A 21,886-nucleotide genomic window follows, 5' to 3' on the forward strand; every position below is an offset into this window, starting at 1 on the left:
TTATATGATGTTTATATTATTTAGAATGTATTACTACAATTATTATTACCATTTATATTTTTACTCTGTTATAATATATTGTGATGTGTCACCTAGTGCGTGCCAAATCATTTCCCTTGTGGATCAATAGTTTGTCTAATATCTTTGTATTGTAACAGTATTCTGTTCTTAAAACACCTGGTATTATTTCAATGTATGTATTAATATATAATGTAAACATACGATGACAAATAAAAAAAAGGGATCATATATATACCCCATGAGAAATAAACATCTGTGCTCTGACCATGTTCAAAGTAATCCCAACTGTAGCAAAATATCACACAAAAGGTGCCTACTGATTTGTGAGCAACATTATTCATTTTTATTACTTCATAAAATATACACAAATACTGTAAATAAAGTGTGTTAAAGAACTGTACAAGATATCAGTACACCATACATAAAGTGAATTCCCCAGAACCCCAAACTAAACTATTACAATGCCACTGGGTCATGATGGCCTGTACAAGTAATTACACACAATACATTTATGCTATTTACACGTATCCCTGCCAAACTTGCATTACCATTTTAGAGACATTAAAAAGTGTAATCCAAAAGTTGTTATCACAACATATTTTTGCTAGAGGTAATACCCCAGTGTTGCTTGTCAAGGGCGGAAATCAAATAATATATATATATATATGGGAACAAAATGTAAAAATGTATGCAGGGAATATTTGTACTAATCAGTCATACAAAGTGAAGTGACCCAGCTGGCACAGTAAAAGTACCCCTTCTCACAATTTAGTCATTTTCAATATGCTAAATTCTGACCCAAATTCAATCCAGAAGAAAGTGTTTTTTCTACTTAAACAGAACCACAATTTTGGCTTTCACAAATTAAAAAAAAATATTTACAGTGAACATTAAAAAAGGAAAAATACCCCACCCAGACTTTTGCTTAATGAGTCTGCTCCCAGTCCTGTATAATTTTCCAATAACAAAAAATATAAAAAGGTAAGATTAAGAACCATCATAAAAATTGCAGCTTTGATGAATTAGCTGGTATACACAGCTATGGTCAACAGAAAATTTCCTGAGGCATTTGTCCCCCAGAAGTGAGTCATTGCAATATCTATGGTCAATTCTTCAGTTTACCAAACTAAAACAGTAAAAAGGCAGGGGAGCTGGGGATTTGGATGGACTTTAAATAAAACATGAACCAAGTCATGTGGTATGAAACAAAAATGACTGTACAACAGCTTATAAACTTACCTATCCCACTATTTTGCCTTTCTTGACATCAGAACGTTTCACATACCTATATCCACTTTCGTAGCTGCTGTTGCTCTCGAAATCTCGAAACATGATCAATGAATCTCATGTAGTGCTAAAACATAAATGAAAAGTTCTTCACATTTAACACCGTGGGAATGTGTAAAGGAACCCGTAGGCAACAAAGATGCAACACTGTCGGACATTTTCCTTTTTGAATTGTGGTGGTGATCCTTGCTTCAACAGTAAAAAGTGGATTTTTTAATCATTTGGATTTATTGTTCTTTTTTACAAGTCCATGTGTCCATGGCATCAGTCTTGCAGAAGAAGGTAAAAACACATACTGGAGCCTAGAGAAATCCTCTTAGCCCTGTAATCAGATCAAATATTTCATTAGCCATGATTGGCAGACAACTACATTTTTCAATGACAAAGCAACAATACCTGAACATTAGAGGCTGATTCGGGGCTTTACTTCCCCATGTGCTCGAATGGCACGCTGACCTGTAGCAGAAAATAAAATAAAAATCTTCTTCAATATTTTTGTCTTTAATACCATTGCATGAGCGATGAAGGCTGAATTCAGGATTATCTGGCCTGGCAATAACAAAACAGTGAGTTTTCAGCTGCTGCCCAAATTCAGTGCAACGATGCCAAATGAATGCAAGGGTGTCACTGTTTTGTATCTTATGATTTTTTTTTAACATAACCTGTTTCTTTGTTGTTAAATTGTTTTGGCACAATTATGTTGTGTCTCCAATCCAGGGTTGGGCAGTAACAAGTATGACTACTGTAATTAGATTAATTTAATAGTAACAGGGGCAATTTAAAATTTTGGAAGTGTACATTACTTTCCTGAGTAAAATGCATCAAATGCGACCGTGTTGCAAAATGAAAATACGGCCATGACAGAATTAAAATATACCAAACAAACATTAGAAATAATTTTTAAAATGTCACTTGCTTCTACTTTCATAGATTCAAATAAATGGCCAGAATGTATTATCTTTAAATATTTTATCATTATATCTTAAAAAAAGGTACACACTATGTGGACCTTCCCACTACAAAAATTACAATCTGCCAGTCTGAATGTGGTTTGACTAGAATTTCACAGAATGCCATTAAACGTGTCCATCTTGCAATTACTCAATTACAAGTGTTTTTATTGCTCAAAAATACATAGAAAACCATGCATTGTTACTTTCAGAAGTTTTGACACTCCACAGATCTGACCTGTACCAACATCACTTGCTTGTTTCCATGAAGATGGAAGCGTTTTATGCCATACTGTACAATATTCCAGGCAAAGCAATAACATGCTAGGAGATAAGCACTGCAAGGACTGTACTCCACCAGAAAAACTACATAGTTCATCTTTAATGTAATTTTCATGGTTCCTGGGTAGTAAGTTGTCTTTTTGCTTCAAATTAATTTATAGTAATCAGTAGGCTTATTACTTTTCCAGAGTAACATGCCCAACACTGCTACAATCCAATCATTTTACAGCGGTACAAAGTTCTACCATTGCCATTTACCCCTTTAATGAGTTTAGATGAAGGTTTAGCAATGACCAGACATGTAACCATTTACCTGTGATGTGGAAATTCTAGACTGGTCATGCCGAGCGGTGAGGTCAGATGACGACACGTTGGCAGGAGCGCCTCTGTGTAGACGCATGCTCACCTTCCTCTCCCTCTCTGCACGAGAAATTGCACGTGGTGATGAGTTCCCTATATGTTGCATTTAAGATGTATAAAAGAAAACAAAAATCAAAGTGAAATGTATCTAATCTAATGTATCATGCTATCAGAACTCACCAGACTGCTGCACGGGAGGCAGGGTTGGACATGGCTTGCTCCTGACCATTGCGGACTCTGTTGGCAGCTCCAGGATTGGGGCCTGGTGGGATGCCCCGGGCTGCTGACCCTCGAGGGGCGCCCCCAATGCGCTCATCTCTCTCCTCTCCTGTCCGCCTGTCCCGGTCTCCGTCTTCTGCCGTCCTGCTGGCTCCCTGAGAACATAATCCATAATTATTACAATATACGTTTCTTACACAATGTTTGAAAGCTACATAATGTGTTTTAAACTTACAAATTTCAGCATGTTCCAGTCAAAAACATAGTCGTAGGAGAAACCTTGTCGGTGAAAAAGGTTCCTGAAAAGTTGTCTGAGGTAAGAGTAGTCAGGCTTGTCGTCGAAACGGAGTGAGCGGCAGAAATTCAGGTATGTTGAAAACTCAGCTGAAGGAGAAGAGAGGAGAGAGATATAACACTTGTTCTTTTCTCTGTTTTTCCTAAGTACAATAACACCTCAACAGCTTTAACAAGACACAAATCACTGCAGGTGAGGAAGAGGCCTGGGTCAGACTCTGACCCAGTCGTCTCACTAACTGGACCCTAACTGAATTCCCCTTGCAGAGGATGAGGAGATGATCTGCCATTTTCACTTTACAGGTCTGAGATCATTAGATTATTTCTCGTCAGTGTTGCATTAACTGGAGCTCTATATCCAATAGTACAATTCCCTTTCTGACAAAACTCCAGTAAAAGGGCTTAAATTAAGATTTGGGCATCATCTGACTAAGCTCGGTGTTAGCTTGTGCTTACTTACAGGGGTATCCTTTGCACAGGACCTCGATGGGTGTGGACATTTTCTTTTCACTGATTCGCTCATACTTTTGTCTCTTGGTAGCGGCCTTGAGTCCCTGCCAAGGCAGCGAGCCCAGATTGAAGTACATGAGCACATAACCCAGAGACTCCAAGTCATCACGCCTCGACTGCTCTGTGTGTGGAGAGAGTACAGCGGTGTGTAAGAATGATTTACAGGAAGTTTGCCGAGTACAACAACAAAGCCACTGGTGACACATCCTGGCTGAGCTGGACGCATTTATAGTTCAAAACAAATACAATGTGGTTGCAAAGACGTACTGAAGTTGCAGGACAAAAATAATAATTATTATAATGAATGCCGTTCAGCTCATAAAACAGTAGTCGTCATTATTAGAAGGGGGTATTACACTTTTATGGACTATTAACTGCTAACACATAACATATTTACATCACAAAGTTACCTTTCACAGTTTTAAATGCTATTTTCGCCTCCCCTCCCTTTGCTCCCCATGCAAATTCACTTCCCCTTCAGAGTGCCACCACAACACAATCAGCGTTCATCCCACTAATGAACCTAATGCACATCACATCAGATTTGTCAAACTGTTCTGTACATTTTAGTATCCTGCTTTTGTATATTTATGGAGAATTGTCATGTGAGAGCATAGGCTTCTGGGCTGAGCATTGCACAGAATCTTACAGCTAAACGTTCGAATAAGGCAGCGATTGCTATATTACACAAACATGCATGACTGACATCTAAAACCTCTTCAGGCATGTTTTTATGATTGTTATAACAGCAGAATGGAAAAAGTCTCCAAAGTATTTACCAATTCCTAGATGTGTGTTGATGGAGGCATAGCGGGCTGTTCCAGTTAGGTTTTTGTTCTCCCTGTACGGGATATGCTGGTGTGTCCTTGCATCACGGTACTTCTTGGCCAACCCAAAGTCAATAATATAAACCAGGTTTCCTTTCTTTCCAAGCCCCATGAGGAAGTTGTCAGGCTTTACATCCCGGTGGATAAAGTTTTTGGAGTGGATGTACTCAATACGACTTATCTAAGTGGAGGGAAAAAAGAGGGAGAAGGAAAGTGATATTGAGTCTACAGATGAAAAGACATATACATTAAAAGGCAAATAAATAAATACAGCCTTAAAAATGCAGAGCTAAAATACTGTTGAATAATAAACAGCACCCATGAATTGCATGAGACAAAAATCAGAAATACATAAGGGCGTACATTTTGAAAAAAAACAGAGCCCGGACTCTAGTACAATATTTATATATAACATGAAGTAAGAGGAAATAAAATGACAATGTGGGTCATTCTTACATAATTCATAAATCTTCAAAGGAGTAGCCTGGCGATAAACTGGATATAAGTATTACGTACAACTACACAAGTTTAAGTCATTCAGATTGGTTCACTCTGCACCTGTGATTTTAGTCTAGAAATGACATTCAAACCAATCAATAAGAGCCCCTCTGTGTAAAATACAAGATAGTTGTAGTACTTGTCGTGCTAGGGGGGCGATCAGGTGGGAGCTCAGCTGACCCTTGTCACCCTGGACACGGACAATTTGAGCCACACCTCTCGGGCAAGCTACGATCCGTTCAGACCAGAATCTCTCACCACAAGAAGTTTCTTCCTCTCTACTGTCATGAACACTCAACAATGGCAATAAAACTTATTCTAATTCTATAAATGAAAAAAGGGGGTTGTTGCGTTTTGAGGTAAACAACTAGTAACAGAATGTGTGAAAGCAAATACTTGAAAATCAAACCACAGTTGAAAAACAACAAGTCAGTGAGTGTTTAACAAGGCTAATGCGGCTAATGCAAAAGCTCATTTAAAAGAAATGCCAATGTTACTGACATCAGACATTTCTCATCAATAAACATCAAGGTTTGTGGCCTACCATCTGGTCAGCCAGCAGCAGCACAGTCTTGAGGCTGAACTTCCTGGAGCAAAAGTTGAACAGGTCTTCTAGACTTGGGCCAAGCAGCTCCATAACCATCACATTGTAGTCTCCCTCAGCACCACACCACTTTATGGAAGGAATTCCCACTAAAACAAATGGAGACGCACACAGTTAGCAAACAGCACTGATTCTAAATGTTATCACAGGAAAGACTGACTATGGCATTCCACATGCTTTCCATTAGGTTTCAGACAAGTTTACCAAGAAGCCAACGAAAACAGCATTGTATCATCCAAAAAACTGCATAGGACAGGTGTTAAGACTATTCATTTCACTCACATTCATCATAATAATATTTTAGAGTTTTAGTTTTTGCTAAAATATCTTGCAAAGTTTTTTCTTGTTAGACAATATTGGTGGTTTAATATTTTAGTTCCTGGGTGGACATTAAGCAGCAGATGTGACCTAGCAACCACACTTTAAACAAGGGCTAAAGCTTGTCCAATTTACACAATAGTAATTTTTAATATTTAAACTGTGTGTAAATTGCCCCTGCATTTTGAATTGAATTTTATGTAGTAGTGACAGAGGAATCCTTTTTAGAACTCAGCACTACTTCCTTTCATTTTTGCAACTTTTCAGTCAAGTGTCATTTGCCTGGTGTAAAAATATGATAAATATTGACCACAGGTACTATCCCACCAAACGAAGTCATTAGAAAAGCATGACGACTTGTCAAATGTCCTTTAAAACTCTGTCGGATTAAGTCAAAGTCCTGGCTAATCAGTACCTCCTCCTTGCATCATCTTGTAGAATTTGCTTTCAATGTGTAACTGTGGATGTTTGGTCTTTACACACTCCAGCTTGATGGCGACCTCTTCACCAGTGGCAATATTCGCACCTAAAGGCAAATACACACACACTTAAACATGGATCAAACAATACAGATACGTCTATGAGAGACTGTGGTTGGTTACATTTTCCTCTGCAGCCCTAACATAGAACATACAATGCCAGGTCAATCGTTTTAATGAGCTAAATCACTTACCAAGATAAATGTCTCCAAAAGAACCACTTCCTATCTTCCGCCCGAGCCGATACTTGTTCCCCACTCTCAGCTCCATGGTTGAAAGAAGTCACTATCAAAAGAAAATATATATATATATTAATGTTATTCTGCCCAATTATTTCTCAAGGCAATTTCTCAGTAAAATTGATGAAAAACAATCTAGTTTGAACAAATGATCAACTAAAAGCCGGCTGGTCAACTCAACTCTAGGACAGCAAGATGAATCACAATTGAAATCGTAATTTAATTAGCCAATCACAAAGGTTGCAATTTTGGTAGTTCTAGTAATCCCTTCACAAACAACAATAGCAGTTTGTATGCAAAAGAAGACGGGATATAAACATGTAATTAGTTCTGTAGCAAACTTGTTTTGAAATCTTGTATTAGTTGGTCAGTCTGTGTCTTTATGTCAGTTCTTCTGATTTAAAACGTGGCCTTTGAACTGAACCCTATTAAAATACAAATTTTTAAAAAAAATCAAAAATCGCAATGAAAAATATCACAATTGGATATTTTTCCCCAAATCATTCAGTGCGACTTTACTCACAATTACATTCACAGGCCTTGCAGAAGCAGGTGGACGCAGCGCAATAAAGTTTCATTAAAATTCAATACAGAGTTGACAAAAGCGAGGACATGCCTGCACGTGACAGAGCCTTGCTTACTTTCCCATCCTAAGACTTAGTGGTCCGTGTTTCTGTCCAAGCACAAGCACAAACTCCTTCATCTGTGTCAAACAATTCTGAGCAGTGGACATTAGAAAAAGGCAAAGCAGACACAGAAGCAGTACAACTCTATAGGCTACAGCAGCAAGAGTGCTCTTAAAAAATATATAAACCAATGCTATAAAGCTGAAAAAGAAAAAAATATATATATATACCTGACCTCAATTCATGTCCTGTGTAGAAAACAAGCGAAAGTCTCATGACCTCTCTGCAATGTGAAACAATGCATCCTTCCACATCCAGTTAAAGTGAGCACAACAGTCACTTGATACGTCAAATCATCATAAACAAAAGCAGCAATGACGACAAATCAAGTAAACAAAACAAAACAAAACACTTGGAGAGATTTTGCACTTTGTAACTTGAGGGTCGCAGAGACTGACCTTTGACATACTTGTAATCGATCATTGAAGTTATATTTTGGAGCAAGAATCATAATTAGTTTCAGTTTACATAGTTGTAGTGATAAATAGGAACCCATTTTTGTGGTGGTTTAATGTATGGCCATATGCATCAAACTGGTCCCATATAAGTTAAAGAGCACAGGCTACATAATATTGAAGTGGCTAATTTCAACAGTATGCCTTTATCATTCACTACCATTAGAAACTTTCCTATTCCATGAAAGAAAAACAGAAACGTGGACATTGGAAACAAACGCAGAAGAAAAAGTGAACATATGATTGACTTCAGTGATCAGTCACATGCTGAAGGGAAAACTAGAGTAACACTGAGTCTGTCCCTCTGTCACTGCTGTAGACTCATGCAGAAAAAATAACCAAAAACAAACGATAAATCTAAACATTCATTTTATCGCATTTCAAAGTTGTTTAGTGTTTATGCTCCGTAAATTAGGTGCTGTACCATAAAAGCAATCAAGCATAAGTAACAGTAGCTACAAAGGAGGAGTAGTTTTGCTAAACTGGTGTCACTGTCTTTTATAAAATAACATTACACTATAAAGGTGTAATATGTTATTTGCCTGAGAACAACACAAACCGTGAATAAAAGGCTTCAGACTGAACGGAGCGCATCCCCGTTACTTCTGTTAGCACAGATTATGCTAAGGCAGATGCGTACAGACCCGAACAGACCTGCACACACTGCACCACTAAAATCAAGAAAAACAACTCTCAAATGCCCACGTTGCTTTGTATTAAAAACACTCTATTGTGATTTTTAACCGCACCCATAAGTATGTTGGACAAGCCTGTAGAGATAACATCCTACTGAAGGCCCCCTCCCCCTCTCCTGTACACCGAGAATACTAGACTCGGATTCGGACAAATCAGGCCGCTTTTCCCCCTTGTTTTCTGCGGTTCCCCGACCACAAACTCACCCGATACTGGGTTCGTTCGGAAGCTGTATCGGTGGAGGTTCTGATCCGATGGTTGTCAGTCGGATTGGGGCCCGGGAAAAAGAGGATGGGAGCGGATTCTGGCGACTCTCATTCCCCCAGCTCAGTGCTCTGTCGTCGGCTGCACTCCCTGTTGATAATCCCTGAGAAGCTCCAGCAGCAAAGCGGCCGAGCTCCACTCGAGTCTGTCTCCCCCTCTCGTTACTTAACAGGCTCCTTCACAACATGATGTCATGTCAGGGGCACGTCACAGGCGGACACTACCCACCAAATATTTTTTTTGTTCAAGTTAGCAGAGGAAACACTATTTGGAAATCTGAGAAAAACATTGCAGCACACATTGTGCTCTAGCCATACAGTCGAGTATGTCTATGTCGCTGAATTATTCACTTTAGGCAGTATGAAATACTGTAGTGTAAAATATAGGCTACTGTACATGTTTTTGTGTGTTATTTCACAGAATGAGCATGGTTTAGAGTGACATGGTGTGGGGGTTAATTGAAATTGGATTGTACACGTTTTACTAGAAGGATGGTAGATGGACTTGGTGGCCTGTTCTTCTTGTGATATATTTTATACCCAGGCCTCCCTTGAATGCAATATATCTTAAAAGAACTCACTACTGCAGAAAAACAATTACAAGAGAAGACCAGAAAAAGATGATAGGTTAAATTGCACATTACAAAAAACATTTAGAAGCCAATACTTTCATCTTTATTAATCTTGTTCTCATGTTTAAATAAAATTTCATTTGTAAAATCTCAAAACAAAAACACTGAACAGGAGTGTTAAAGCCTGTCTTAATTTAAAATTAATACACAACAACGGAACATTAAAAACGTACGGTAACTCTTATGCATTTGTAAACAACCCTCCCTCCCCACCCCTCCCACCCGTTCAACACAGTTTGATAAGATTTGGCATGTCCATTCTCAACGCTTATGCCTTCAGCTCTTTGTATCATTAAAATGTTCTTTTTTATTATTGCAGATCAGACAATAAAAAAGACATCTGCTAATAAAAAAAAATCAAATGAAAGAAACAAAGCATTAGTGCCAATAATTCTCAACACAGTCAGCAGTATATATCAAATGCACTCAAACTCATTTTGTATAGACCTTCTGTATAGTAAGCAGCCTTGCCCACAGGCAGAAACATGCATACAACATACATTCACACACAAACTGGTGGTTCACGTCCACCTACTTGGTCTCAACGCCTCACTCATACATAATGTCCAAAAAAGTGTGCGATACTGCGCTTGGTATCAGCACATGGAGAAATGCAACGTAGCTTCAACTCATAACAACTGCCTGCAAACATTTATCACTGCAACAGTAACAAACATTTTCAAGAGAGAATAATAGAGAGTGCGTGAGATACAACAGTAGGAGGTCAGCATTTTGAAAAACAAAAAAATGATTTTCCATATTTTCACTTTCAAATTAAAGCCGTACATAACTAACTGAAAAATAACATACACAGTAAGATACAGTTCTGATGTCAGGCAGAACTCTTTGCATGTGTTTGGATTCGGTCTCCATCTTTACAGAGATGTAAATACAAACTGCACTTAAACATCACATTATGTAGTTTGAAGTTGTACACAATGAAGGTAATGTTGTTTATAGTGCGGTCTGTCTGAAGGCTTGTCTGTATTTGGTGTGTGCATGTGGATGTAAATCTGTCGACGAGTCCACTATCTAATAAGCATAATCCATTCAAGTCTTTCAGACCAACTGACTTTTCATTAATTTTCAGGTTTCAAGTCTAAGCAGTTGAAATCTTCATCTGTGGAAAAAGGCTGATACACATCTAACAGTCCCTGCAATTTATATAATAGCTTAAGTCTGGCCACAAGAATGTGTGTAAGCAAGTCTCACATTTCTGCTTTGTGTGTGCACAATAATATGCATACCTTGTTCAAGTATGCCTGTGTCTTTGTATGTGCACTACAATAATATGCATACTATGTCAATGTGTAAGTGTGCTAAAGTACATATGTAACCCAGTGTATGCCATTTCCAATTCTACATCAAATGGTTCAAATGGAGAGGGCTGGTCAGATGGAATCAGCCCCTCCGCCCAGCAGGTCGCCAGGCAACAGTGCTGCAGGGCTGTCCATTTGGTGCCTCTCCTCAATTTGTGGTGCCCCCCATAGGCTGCTGCTGCTGGGATAACCCGCAGTCATGCTCCCCCACAGCCCAGATCTCCCAGACTCCACTCCAGTAATGGCGGTTCCCTCCCCGGCCCCGTTGGTGCTCCATTGGGAAAATATCCCCAGTCCAGATCCCTGGGCTGAAAGAGTCTCTGAAGAAGTGCCAGTACCGTCCAGGTTCTGCCAACTAGAGGAGGATCTCACACCAGGCAGACCGGCTCCACTGTCCCCTGCTCCTCCACTGCCACTTTCACTGGAGGCTGTGCCCCCTGAGGCTCGCTCGCTGCCTGGGGAGCTACCTCCACTACTGGCCACAGCGACACCTGATCCAGAAGAACTTTGGGCCCCACCTGCTACTACTGTCCCTGGGCTAGGACATTCTCCTCCAGCCTGGGAATGTGCAAAATAGCGAGCAACTTCTTCCTCACTGACAAACTCCGCCAGGATTGTGGTGTTGCCTAGGACACACCTATAAAAAAATTATAAAGAATTAAAAATAATTTGTAAACATCTTCTTCGCATACTCTATAGAAATAGTGTAGCAAAAATGTCTTTTGACACCTGCTCAATATACAGGTCAGTAAAATGACAGAGAGATATACACACTTTGTAAAAATGTGAAAAAAACTATTGCAATTAATATTTGCTTTAATTTGTGTGCCTCAATTAAATTGGTTGACCTACATGTGGAGTGCACCCTGGGCCTTGGCTGCTTCCTGTCGGCTGCTGTAGCGAATCAGAGCACTGCCCTGGGTCAAGCCAAGGTGGAAGGTCAGCAGGGGGCCATGCTGCATGCATATAGTCCTTAAAGTGGAACCATCAATCTTTCAGAAAAAAGGGGAAAATATTAATATATAAAAATATATAATGTTTTTATAATAATTTTCTCTTAAAAAAAAAAAAACAAAGAAAAAAAAAAACACCAACCCAATAAACCAAGTAAAACACAGCTAAAGCAATTATCAAAGCCTCTAATTTACCCACCACTTATAACCACAACAATTTCTTTACCTGAGGTGTCAGATTGCTAAGCAGTAACCAACAGCTGCTCCGACAAGCTGTACCATCGCTCCAAGCTGAAACAATTGCATAACAAAGAGTAAGCAAAGGCTCTAGATTATGCTCTGATCAATTAAAAATTATTAGTCACTGAAGACACAAGACAAGTTGTACCTTGCCCAAATCTTGAGTCTTGGTTAACCCCACCCCCTCCCCAACTACGAGCCAACCGCGGGCCCCCACTTCCCCAAGGGGAGGGAGAGGCCTGCTTTTGATTAGTCAAGCCAGGAGGGGGGCGTGGCAGCTGTGAGCTGTTGCGATTGGTCTTCCACATCTTGTTTTGTCCGATGGGTTCAGGAGGCCAGCTGGGTTTGTACTCCGAGTACTTTCCTGAAAAGGAAATGGAGGTGGGGGAGAGAAGGGGGAATAAGTTGAACAAACGAACCACTGAAATCAGAGTTGAAGAGCATTATTTCCCCAAGATTCTCTTTTTTTCACCAGTGTTAAAAGGCGAGAGTGGAACGTACTCAACAGAAAAGATGTCAAAGTGTAGTAAAGTAACTAGTAAAGTGGCTAGCTGGGTGGTACCTGTGCTGTGTGCATTGCTGAGGGGGCTGTCTGAGGCACTGTAGGGCCAGGCAACTGGTGAAGGCAGCGAGGTGTTGAGGGAGGGGTTTGGCCCTACACAAGCAGAAATCAAATGCAGCAAATTAAGGAATACAAAACAAAATAGCCTGTGGTCACAAGCACATAGAGAGGGGAGTTACACATTAGATACAGTACCTATGTTGTCTCTTAGCAACTGATGGTCTGTGTCGTTGAGTCCTGGAGGTCCAGGAGAGCCAAGAACACTTCCACCAGGGGTCATGTAGGGGTCAGACTCTGGGTCTCCACTGCTCTGGATTCCCTTCCACGGAACGCCTGGCTGAAATTCTAGCAACAAAACAAAAATGTTTTGTGTTTTACAAACAACATTTGGTACATAATTATCTTATCTTCTGATGTTTTTCTTAAATGAAGGTTAAAGATGGACCTACCTGGAGGCCAGCTGGATGTGGCTGGTTTGTGGCCCAGTTTGCTGCCAGGTGTGCGGTGCCAGCTGTCAGCAGCACCTTGAGGAGGAATCCCCAAAGCATCACCAGCCAGCATGTCATACTGAGAGTAAGGAGAGCCTCCTCTCACCTTCATGCCTCCAGGTAAAGGACCTAATCCATTAAAATATAAAACTGAGGATTTCGTTCAAGTATCACAAATCCTGAGTATATACTGTTACAGTACATACCATCAGATAACGCACCATTTTTGTTGAGTGTGAGATCAGGGGGAGATGGAACAGGGGAGTGTCCTTCCATCATCCATTTGAAGCGGGACTGCTGTCCTCCAGTGTCCTTCATTCCTCCCATCACAGAACTGAGCTCCATGCCTGAGGTTAACAGTAGCACACATTAGATTAAGAAAAAAAATACACCTTAACCTTTGAGAGGTTTTGACATCACACTACTTCTAACTGGACTGTCTTACCAGAGTACATGCCTTGACTTTTGGCATGAATATCTGACAGTGGACCACCCATCCCAGGGTGTTGCAGTGGGTCTACAATTGATTGTTTGGAAATGCCTCCTCCCAGATGAGAAGGTGACAGTTTGGAGTTTCCTCCGATAGGTGCTTGTCCTCCAACCCCTGTTTGCTGCTGCTGTCTCTGTTGCTGCAGAATGGCCATAATTCGTGCCAACTAAAAAGAACAGGCCCACATGGTAAACACCTAGTGCAGCAGGTAACGGACAAACGACACAGAGGGTGTGGATGCTGGTACCTGCTGTGGGTCTGACTGCTGCCTCACAGGCTGAGGCTGCGGAAACTTCCTCTGATTCGGGAACATTGGCTGCTGCGGTGGCTGCTGTTGATGCTGTAGTAGTAGCTGGCAGGCCTGTAATTTGGAAATAAAAGAACGTTTAATTCTATTTATTTTTTGTATAGCCCAATATAACAAGAGCAGTCGCTTTATGTGGTTTCAAAAAAGTTAATACAAATTAATCAACATTCATTGGAAACAAGATGCATATCTAACCCAGGGCATTATTTGTCCTTAGACCCACCTCTTCAATAAAAAAAAAAAAAAAGATCTTGGACAGACTGTAGATGTGAATAACCTGGCCTAATCCAAAGATTTCTAAGCACTGTGAAATAATTGTCAGATAGTACAGAATAGCATATAGGATATGCAAAATTTAATTTTAAGTGGGAAGTGAATTTATTGTAATTAAAATTAAAATGAATAAATCATAAAATTCTCTATGGCAGTATTTACAAAGATTCAACTGGAGAAGGTAAAAAGTTGTAGATTCAGGACGTTGTTACTGATAGTGATTGTAGTTTGTTCTCAGAGTCACTACATAACCATAATAAAAAAGAGATTATTCATAATTCTGCATATATCTCATAGAAATAGTTCATATTAGAAAAGTAAAAATAGCAGTAAATTAGCATTCATAAAATCAGTTTAGTCTCACTAAATGGTTACAAGTTGTAACTTTCTGTTGTTTTGAACAGGCTGAGAATCAAAGTGCTGTTTTATGGAAAACTGGTAGTGATTTTTCTACCTGCCATGATTCCAATAATGATTACTAACTGGTGAATCATCCATTGCCACCTACCAGATGGAACTGCTGCATGTGAGGGTAGATGTTGCTGAGCATTGCTAGCTGCTGCGGAGAAATCTGAGGAGGGAACACTCCTCCACCGACACCTCCCACTCCCCCAACACTTCCTACTCCTCCAACCACTCCTCCCATACTGCCACCAGGAGAAGGCATCTGCTTCAGCACAGGACCTGGCACCTAGATGTCACACAAACCCATTGGATAAGACACTGCCACTAGATGTAATTATTTGACATACGGCTTGTGGATTAAATCAAACAAACCAGCATAGACTCATAACTTTGAGTAATTTATCAAGTATAATAAACTATGCAAATGTTGCCAAATGTCCAAATGTAACCTTAAACAACCATCCACTGACCTGAGCAGACAGGAACTGATGAGGCACTTGAGCACGTAACCCTGGGGTCGGGTTAAGGGGATGCATGCCAGGCTGGTGCATCCCCCGAGGCTGCGGCATCCCTCCACTGCTGCCAGCCACTCCATGACTACCCATCTGTGAAAAGACAGACAAAAGATCAACACATCAGTACATCATACATTCATTAAGGCATTAAACTACAGCACCTCAAATGTAAAAATAACAGGTGTAATAATAGTCAAACCTTTTCACCATACGGCCCCATATCAGCAGAACCCATGTCTTTTGGACCAGGCATGCGATATCCTACACCACCTCGACCTCCTCTGCGTATATCCCCATTATAATCACCAATTCCTCTTTTTTCACTCTCCAACTTTCTGTCAACGTTAGGATCATCTCCCTGCAATCAAACATTCATTATAACATGCCTTTACAAGAGAGCTAGATTACCTAGATTTACCACAGTATGATTGCTCTATTTTATAAGATACTTTCATCAGAAAAAAAAGCTTACCAGAAGACCCATATTTGAAAATTGACGTGACATCGGGTTAATCCAGTTATCACCTCCTCCTCCCTACAAAAGATTAAAACCTACAGTTAGACCCCTTAAGTATTTGGATAATGACCCAACTTTTGTCAATTTTACTTTATTATGATTTTTTTATGTTTAATTTTAAAAGCCTGTCATTACTTGGATTATACAGGTTTATGACTTATACAGCTCATCTATAATACATTTTATTATATCTAGAAGCCTTTGGTCACTATATTGCAAACTTTCTTTGGTGAATGAGCCGACTAACTGAAAGAATAATGACTGACTAGTTAACTACTAAAATAATTGTTTGTGGCCGCCCTACATTGGATGCGTTTTGACATGCAGTCCAAATATAGAAGCTTGTGTCATTGTCTAAATACTTGGAAATCATGAATCACAGTAAATACACACCTTGAGATTGCCCCTCTTTCCTCCGTGAGCCCATCCTCCAGAGTTATAGGAGGAGCTGCTTCCCTGTGATCCGGCGTTGTTCCACACTCCCCCAGCACAGTCGTCATCCTCATCCCAGCTGGAATGACGTGACGCAGCCATCGAGCCTTCCCCTTTCCCACCCCAGTTCTCTATTGACTTTGTGCCTGTGTCGATAAAATGACAGATGGTTCGATGCTCAGCACAGCTCATGTACCTTCACATGGTTGACACTGACATATTTTTTCTTACCAGATTTAGCAGAGCTGGAGGAAGGGTTACCCCAGCCAGAATGTTTGCTGGACTCATCAGAATCCCCCCAACCTGTGGCAGCTTCTGATGTCTGGCCCCAACTACCAGTACCATTATCTGCACACTGAGCACCTCCTCCCCACAAACCAGGCCCTGTGAGTGGAAAAGCATTGAATATCTGCTTCACTGTTCAATAATGGCTTAGGAGAAGTCAGCAATAGGAGGTGAACAGCAACCTATTTTTTGTAACCAACTATCTTTTTATTAATTAAATAATTAATTATTAGAAACATGTAACATAAAACACTTGCCCTCATATAAGGCAACCAAACATTGATTTAAATAATATTATTTAAAATATATGTAATGCAAAAAACAACTTTACAACACTTTCATTGATTATGTGAATTAGGGGAGGGGGATTTTTTTCACGATGATCAGTGTGTTCACTTAGAAGTTACCATGTTTTTACAGAAAATGGTGGACAAGGTGTTTGGCTTACCTGTTTGTTGCGGCCCCTGTTGTCTTCTCTGGGCTGGTGGCTGCATGGACATTGGAGGAGGCTGCTGACTATGACTTTGGGCAGTAGCGGCATTTTTATCCCACAGGTTAACATTCTTAGTGTTGTAGCGATTGGGGTCTCCCCATGCTGCAGTACCATCATCAATATCCATTTTGCGACTGATGGACTGAGGGGAAGGTTCCTCCCAGCCGCTGGGCTCCAGAGAGTCTCCTGTAGCCCCTGGAATCTGGGGAATCGGACCAGATGTCCAGCCTGTACTTTGGTTTGGATTTTTGGATGGGGGTTCTCCAGGTGTGGACCGGCTGCCCCACCCTCCTTGGATGGGTGCTCCTGGCGGCTGGCCCTGTGATTGGTGCTGTTGTGTTGGGGCTTTCATTGGCGCCACTTGGCTGTTTGGTATCTGTGCTGATGCTGTATGGGGCTTTGCATTACCCCAGTTTTGAAGAGATTTACCTTCACCCAGCTCTCCTCCTCCCCATCCCCCTCGATGAGGCCCTCCCTCACTCCATGCTGAGCCCTCTTCAGAAATGTTTTCTCCTCTGTTCGGTCCATCACTCCATCCTCTCCCAGAAGCAGAGTCTCTCTGCCCCCATTCCCCGCCCCACCCACCCGTCTCCCCCCCTTGTCCCACATTTTTCCATCCTCCTGTCCCTTTATCCTCTGGACCTTCTTCCCACCCAGTACCCTGTTTTCCAAACTCCCCCCATTTTCCCCCTGCTTTGCCATCAGCCCACTGCTCCTCATTCCCCCATCCTTTGCCTTGTGTTTCAGTGCTTCGCACCCCCCAGCCTCCTTCTGCCTTTCCCTGTTCGTTCTCCACATCATGACTGGTCCTTCCTCCATCCCAACCTTCTCTCACCGAACTTGACCCAGGATTGTTAGCTCCACGACTAGTGCTAGTGTTTACATTTGCTGATGACAATGAAGTGCTTTTATCATTTCGACTTGGCGTGTTAAGGTTCCAAGCCACATTCTGTCGGATTTGGGTCTGGCCCCAGCCTGTGTTGGACAAGACCCTGGGGTCCAGGTCTGATCGACTGAGCATGCTCTGTAAGGCCACGTCTGCGTTGATCTGGTGGGATTGGCGGTGTCCGGTTCGGTCTGTCTTCTGCCCTCCACCGCTGCTCCCAGCTGTAGACCCCTCCCCCTTGCTTCCTCCAGCTCCCCATTCGCCCACTTTTCCATCGTCACTCTCTGCCCCCTTCTGATTGTCCCATGCTTTTGACATAGTTGCAAACTTTGGTGATGCAGAGTCTGTCACAACACTGTCACCACTACTGCTACCATCCTCGCCTTTTCCACTTCCTATTGCTAAGTGACCCAAACTACCCCCTCCCACAGTGCTGCCCCAATCCCCCTTCGGACTACACACTACCTGTGCTCCCTGAGATACCACCTGGGTATTTGAGCCGCCATCCAAACCCCAAGAATTTCCTTCTTTCCCTTGAGCGCCAGTCTCTATCGGGGGCATAGCTCTCCAAGAGGAAGCAGCAGCTGCAGCAGTGGAGGAAGACAAAGTTGTACTCTCTTCTCCTTGCTTTGCTTCACCATTTTCTGTATTTGGTCCAATGCCATCAACTGATTCTGTTGCTAGGTTTGCTGCTTGCTGCTGCTCTCCACTTCTGGCACCCAGAGCTGTTCCTGTGTGCTGCTGCTGTGGGGCACCTGCCTGACTGACAGATGAGTTGGTGGTGATGAGTTGGCTGCTGGCAGAAAATGAGGAAATCACAGATGAGTGCAAAGGAAGGCCATCACAAGCTGAAGCAGTGGTTCCAGGCTGTTGATGCCGGGCAGAGGAGTTGGAGCTGGGGTTACTGTTGGCACCAGGACTCTCTTGAAAAAGATGGGAGACTTTGGAATTGTGAATAGCTGCTGATCCTTGCCCCACTTCCACCTGAGAGGCCACAACACCACCCGACTGAGCACATTCGTTAAGCGAGGTCGAGGGGGAGATAGGAGAAGGTGGCGAAGAATTGTCCATGTTCTCTTCCCCTACTCCTTTCTGCTGGGTGCTCGTCTCGCTCCATGAGGCACTGCTGTTGTTATTGTTACCACGGTGATCTTGCTCTTGTGTCCCTTCGCCCACTGCCTCCGAACACGCTTTGGGCCAGTCCGTTACAGCCATCCCATCTACCTTCCCGCAGCCCTGAGAGTAGGGCTGGCTGCCAGAGCCTGCCCCCCATGTGGAACTTGCATAAGTTGAAGTAGTACTAATAGTAGTAGTAATAGTAGAAGACGACACAGCAGCCACACATGATGAGGATGAGTTATGGGGTGAAGGGGAAGATGAACCCAAAATGGAATCTAAAGAAAACAAAAAAAGACCATTTAGACACAAGCAAAACAACAAGAACAAAACTTGCAGGATTTCTCTGAAAAATGTTTAACTTAGCAAATATTCAAAACCCTAGTTCATTTTATGGAAAGAGTTTTTCAAAAGACATCCTATTAACAAGATATTTTTTAAAGAACTACTAATGGTCATGTACCTGTGGCTCCAGCTGTTTTTGCATTGGGGTTATCTTCTCCCTGTGTACTGCAGCCACTGGCTGCAGCAGCCTCGTCCGCTCCACCTCCCCCCAGCAGCATGGAGGACAGGGGAGGCTGGCCCCTCTTCAGTAGCACTTTGTGGTCCTGCTGGCAGCGAAACCTGGGTGGAACCTCTCTGGACATGTATCGTTGCTGCTGGAGGGCCTGGCTTCCACAAGAAGATGAGGAGGAGGAGGAGGAGGAGGGCTGTCCGTTGGCCACAGAGGTCCGCTGCTTTGCATTGTTCCCAGCACCAGGAGCAACTGGTGCAGAGGCGCTGGCAGCACTGGGACTGGAAGGAGCGGCAGGGCCGGGGCAGGGGGATACTGAGCCTGGACTGGTGTGTGATGGACCACCGGGCGCCTTGGCAGATTCTGGCACTGAAATCAAACATAAACATGACATGAAGATGGACTGAAAAAGGCTAAATAGATATGCTTCTAATAGAGAAAGGTTTTGAAAATATCTTACTTAATATCTATAAAGTGCATGCACTGTCAAAACTACCTGTTCAAAAATAAAAAAAAGTGCCCCATGAGTATACATATGTCATTACAAGCAAGACAATTAAAACTCCAACACTTACCTTTGAGTTTCTGATCTGGCACCTTCAAGAGAAGAAAAGATTGGAAAAAACAGCAATTAGTAACATAGCAAAAAGGTTCAAATAATACTGAGGCTACAGCTGCACAATAATAAAGACATGGAATAACTATGTTAAATATTGCAATAACACAATGGTTATTTGGTCCAATTGTTTCAAAGTAAGGACTAAATAAGGGTAAAACTGAGAAAATTGTGACTAAAACACATCACTCAATTTGAGCTCTATAAAAGGCAAAAACATCTGTAAAATAGATTTACCTTCTGTGGGGTTTCCCTTTTCTTTTTCTCCTCTTTCTTCTTTTTCTTGTCTTCCATGAAACACTGTTCCCCTTTTGGATGCTTCTGTCAAAGGAAACAGTTGCATTGTCACTTATTTCAGACAAATGTGTTCTTGTTCAATCTACATGTACAATCAGCATTCATGTTGTGTGCACTGTAGCTGAAGCCATGTTGTTTGAGCTGTAATGTTAGCCAAGGGTAGACAGCTTGACAACCTGCCTTAGTATTCTTGCCTCTCACTGCATAATTCATTAACTAGAACATGGACAGCACTGGCATTGGTGGAGCAAACAGGTTGACTTCAGATTAGACTCTGGAGGGAAATCCTTTCCGCATGTTTACACTCTGGTTTCACTGGTGATGTCCAACAAAATGATGTTTCTCATTCCTAAGGTAAGACTTTAAACACTACCCTCGTGCCACAGCCGCCCATTAAACTACTGCCCTCAACTCAAATTCAGGGCGACATGCAAATGCAGTCAAGTCACGTGAGTAGGTGTGTGCAAAACAGAACTAGAGGTTGATAATATCCGAGTCCTTAAGAAATGTTAAAATTATTGCGTCACTACAAAGCTATAACATAATTCTTTTAAAATAACGCAGTGGCTTCACATGGAACTTTTCCTCATAACAAATGCATGTGTTTACGTGGATACTGCCCATACTCAAAGTCTTACGGACGACACTTTCAGACAGAACTAACGCTAGAGTCGACGGGCAGCGGTCTCATGCCGTGCCATCTTGCCTCTAATGAGGGAAAGGAGAAGGGTTCAAAGGTAGCCTTCTGCAGCCAGTGCAAGCTGTGCACACAGCGCTGCAGACAGTCCTGCTGATAAACATCCCCCAGTCATCAACATACAACACTAATACAGATAATGTAGCTAAAGGCTGCAAAATATGAATCTCACGAATAAGTCATACGGTATCAGATAAAATGTACAAACGCCACAGACACTTGCAGAGCGCTGTAAGCGAGTGTTGGACATGGACTGGATGAATACTGTAATCAACCCGAGCGTGGATACGTTTAATTTGTGCAAGCGACAAATAACACTTACCTCGGGAATCACATGAAGTTAAGACATAAAGTGCTTCTGTGCAAAATATTTTGCAGACCCACCGCTAGCAAGCTAGCAAAGTAGCTAGGCTAGCGAGCTAGATCTTCGAGGCTTTCAAGGCGAACTTGTATAATAAATGACATCAACCAAAGACGAAATGCTAGTCGGTAAAACGTGTGATGTTCCTTTTGTCTAAGTCTGGTTCTCACGCTGTAAACAAATCATGCAGAACCCCTTGATGACTGTCGGACGCCGTATGATCGGTTAGTTTACTATCGGCCATTTTGCTTCTGTGAGGCTTTAGCAGCAGCATATGATCTCACCAGGCTCCGCTCCGAGGCTGTTGTTGATCACAGAGGGGAGGAGGCGCTGCACTGCGCGCACCGGCCGCTAGAGGGCGCTGTCATAGCGCTTAACTTAAACATAGACAGCTCCTTCTTCTTGAAAGGCAGAATTTCATGTTTAGATTTCAACTCTATTGAAAAGTTTGTATTAAAAGCCAAAAACTAAGTTTCTGTAAACGCAAGAATTCAAGTACTGGT

At 41.9% G+C, this 21,886-nt stretch overlaps 2 protein-coding genes across 5 annotated transcripts; both read right to left on the bottom strand.

Annotated features, from left to right (window-relative positions):
* Positions 1-338: 338 nt before the first annotated feature.
* LOC110162221 (casein kinase I) lies at positions 339-9,173 on the bottom strand. The gene is given in 12 exon segments (XM_020927091.2): positions 339-1,630; positions 1,705-1,764; positions 2,854-2,993; positions 3,081-3,093; positions 3,095-3,274; positions 3,355-3,503; positions 3,874-4,044; positions 4,703-4,931; positions 5,793-5,941; positions 6,586-6,696; positions 6,844-6,934; positions 8,929-9,173. Coding segments are annotated over 10 exon segments (1,251 nt in total). The 5' UTR covers positions 6,920-6,934; positions 8,929-9,173; the 3' UTR covers positions 339-1,630; positions 1,705-1,731.
* A 464-nt stretch (positions 9,174-9,637) lies between these two features.
* LOC110162277 (trinucleotide repeat-containing gene 6B protein-like) lies at positions 9,638-21,637 on the bottom strand. Of its 4 annotated transcripts, XM_055152803.1 has the most exons (22): positions 21,345-21,637; positions 20,266-20,349; positions 19,988-20,009; positions 19,873-19,908; positions 19,362-19,781; positions 16,852-19,176; positions 16,350-16,502; positions 16,080-16,264; positions 15,642-15,704; positions 15,369-15,527; positions 15,125-15,259; positions 14,758-14,940; positions 13,917-14,030; positions 13,625-13,835; positions 13,386-13,526; positions 13,141-13,308; positions 12,887-13,036; positions 12,692-12,784; positions 12,278-12,493; positions 12,116-12,180; positions 11,789-11,928; positions 9,638-11,573 (listed from the first exon to the last, which is right to left on the bottom strand). In XM_055152803.1, coding segments are annotated over exons 4-22 (5,487 nt in total). In that variant the 5' UTR covers positions 19,874-19,908; positions 19,988-20,009; positions 20,266-20,349; positions 21,345-21,637; the 3' UTR covers positions 9,638-11,008. The 4 variants fall into 4 exon arrangements, with proteins under 4 accessions (XP_055008778.1, XP_055008776.1, XP_055008777.1 ...); XM_055152801.1 differs by lacking the exon at positions 19,873-19,908 and having other exon boundaries at positions 20,266-20,346; XM_055152802.1 differs by lacking the exon at positions 19,873-19,908 and having other exon boundaries at positions 13,401-13,526.
* Positions 21,638-21,886: the final 249 nt, after the last annotated feature.

The sequence above is a fragment of the Boleophthalmus pectinirostris genome, unplaced genomic scaffold (assembly GCF_026225935.1).
Source record: "Boleophthalmus pectinirostris isolate CB_2022bp ecotype Guang Dong unplaced genomic scaffold, ASM2622593v1 HiC_scaffold_17, whole genome shotgun sequence".
In the NCBI taxonomy this organism is placed as follows: Eukaryota; Metazoa; Chordata; class Actinopteri; order Gobiiformes; family Gobiidae; genus Boleophthalmus; species Boleophthalmus pectinirostris.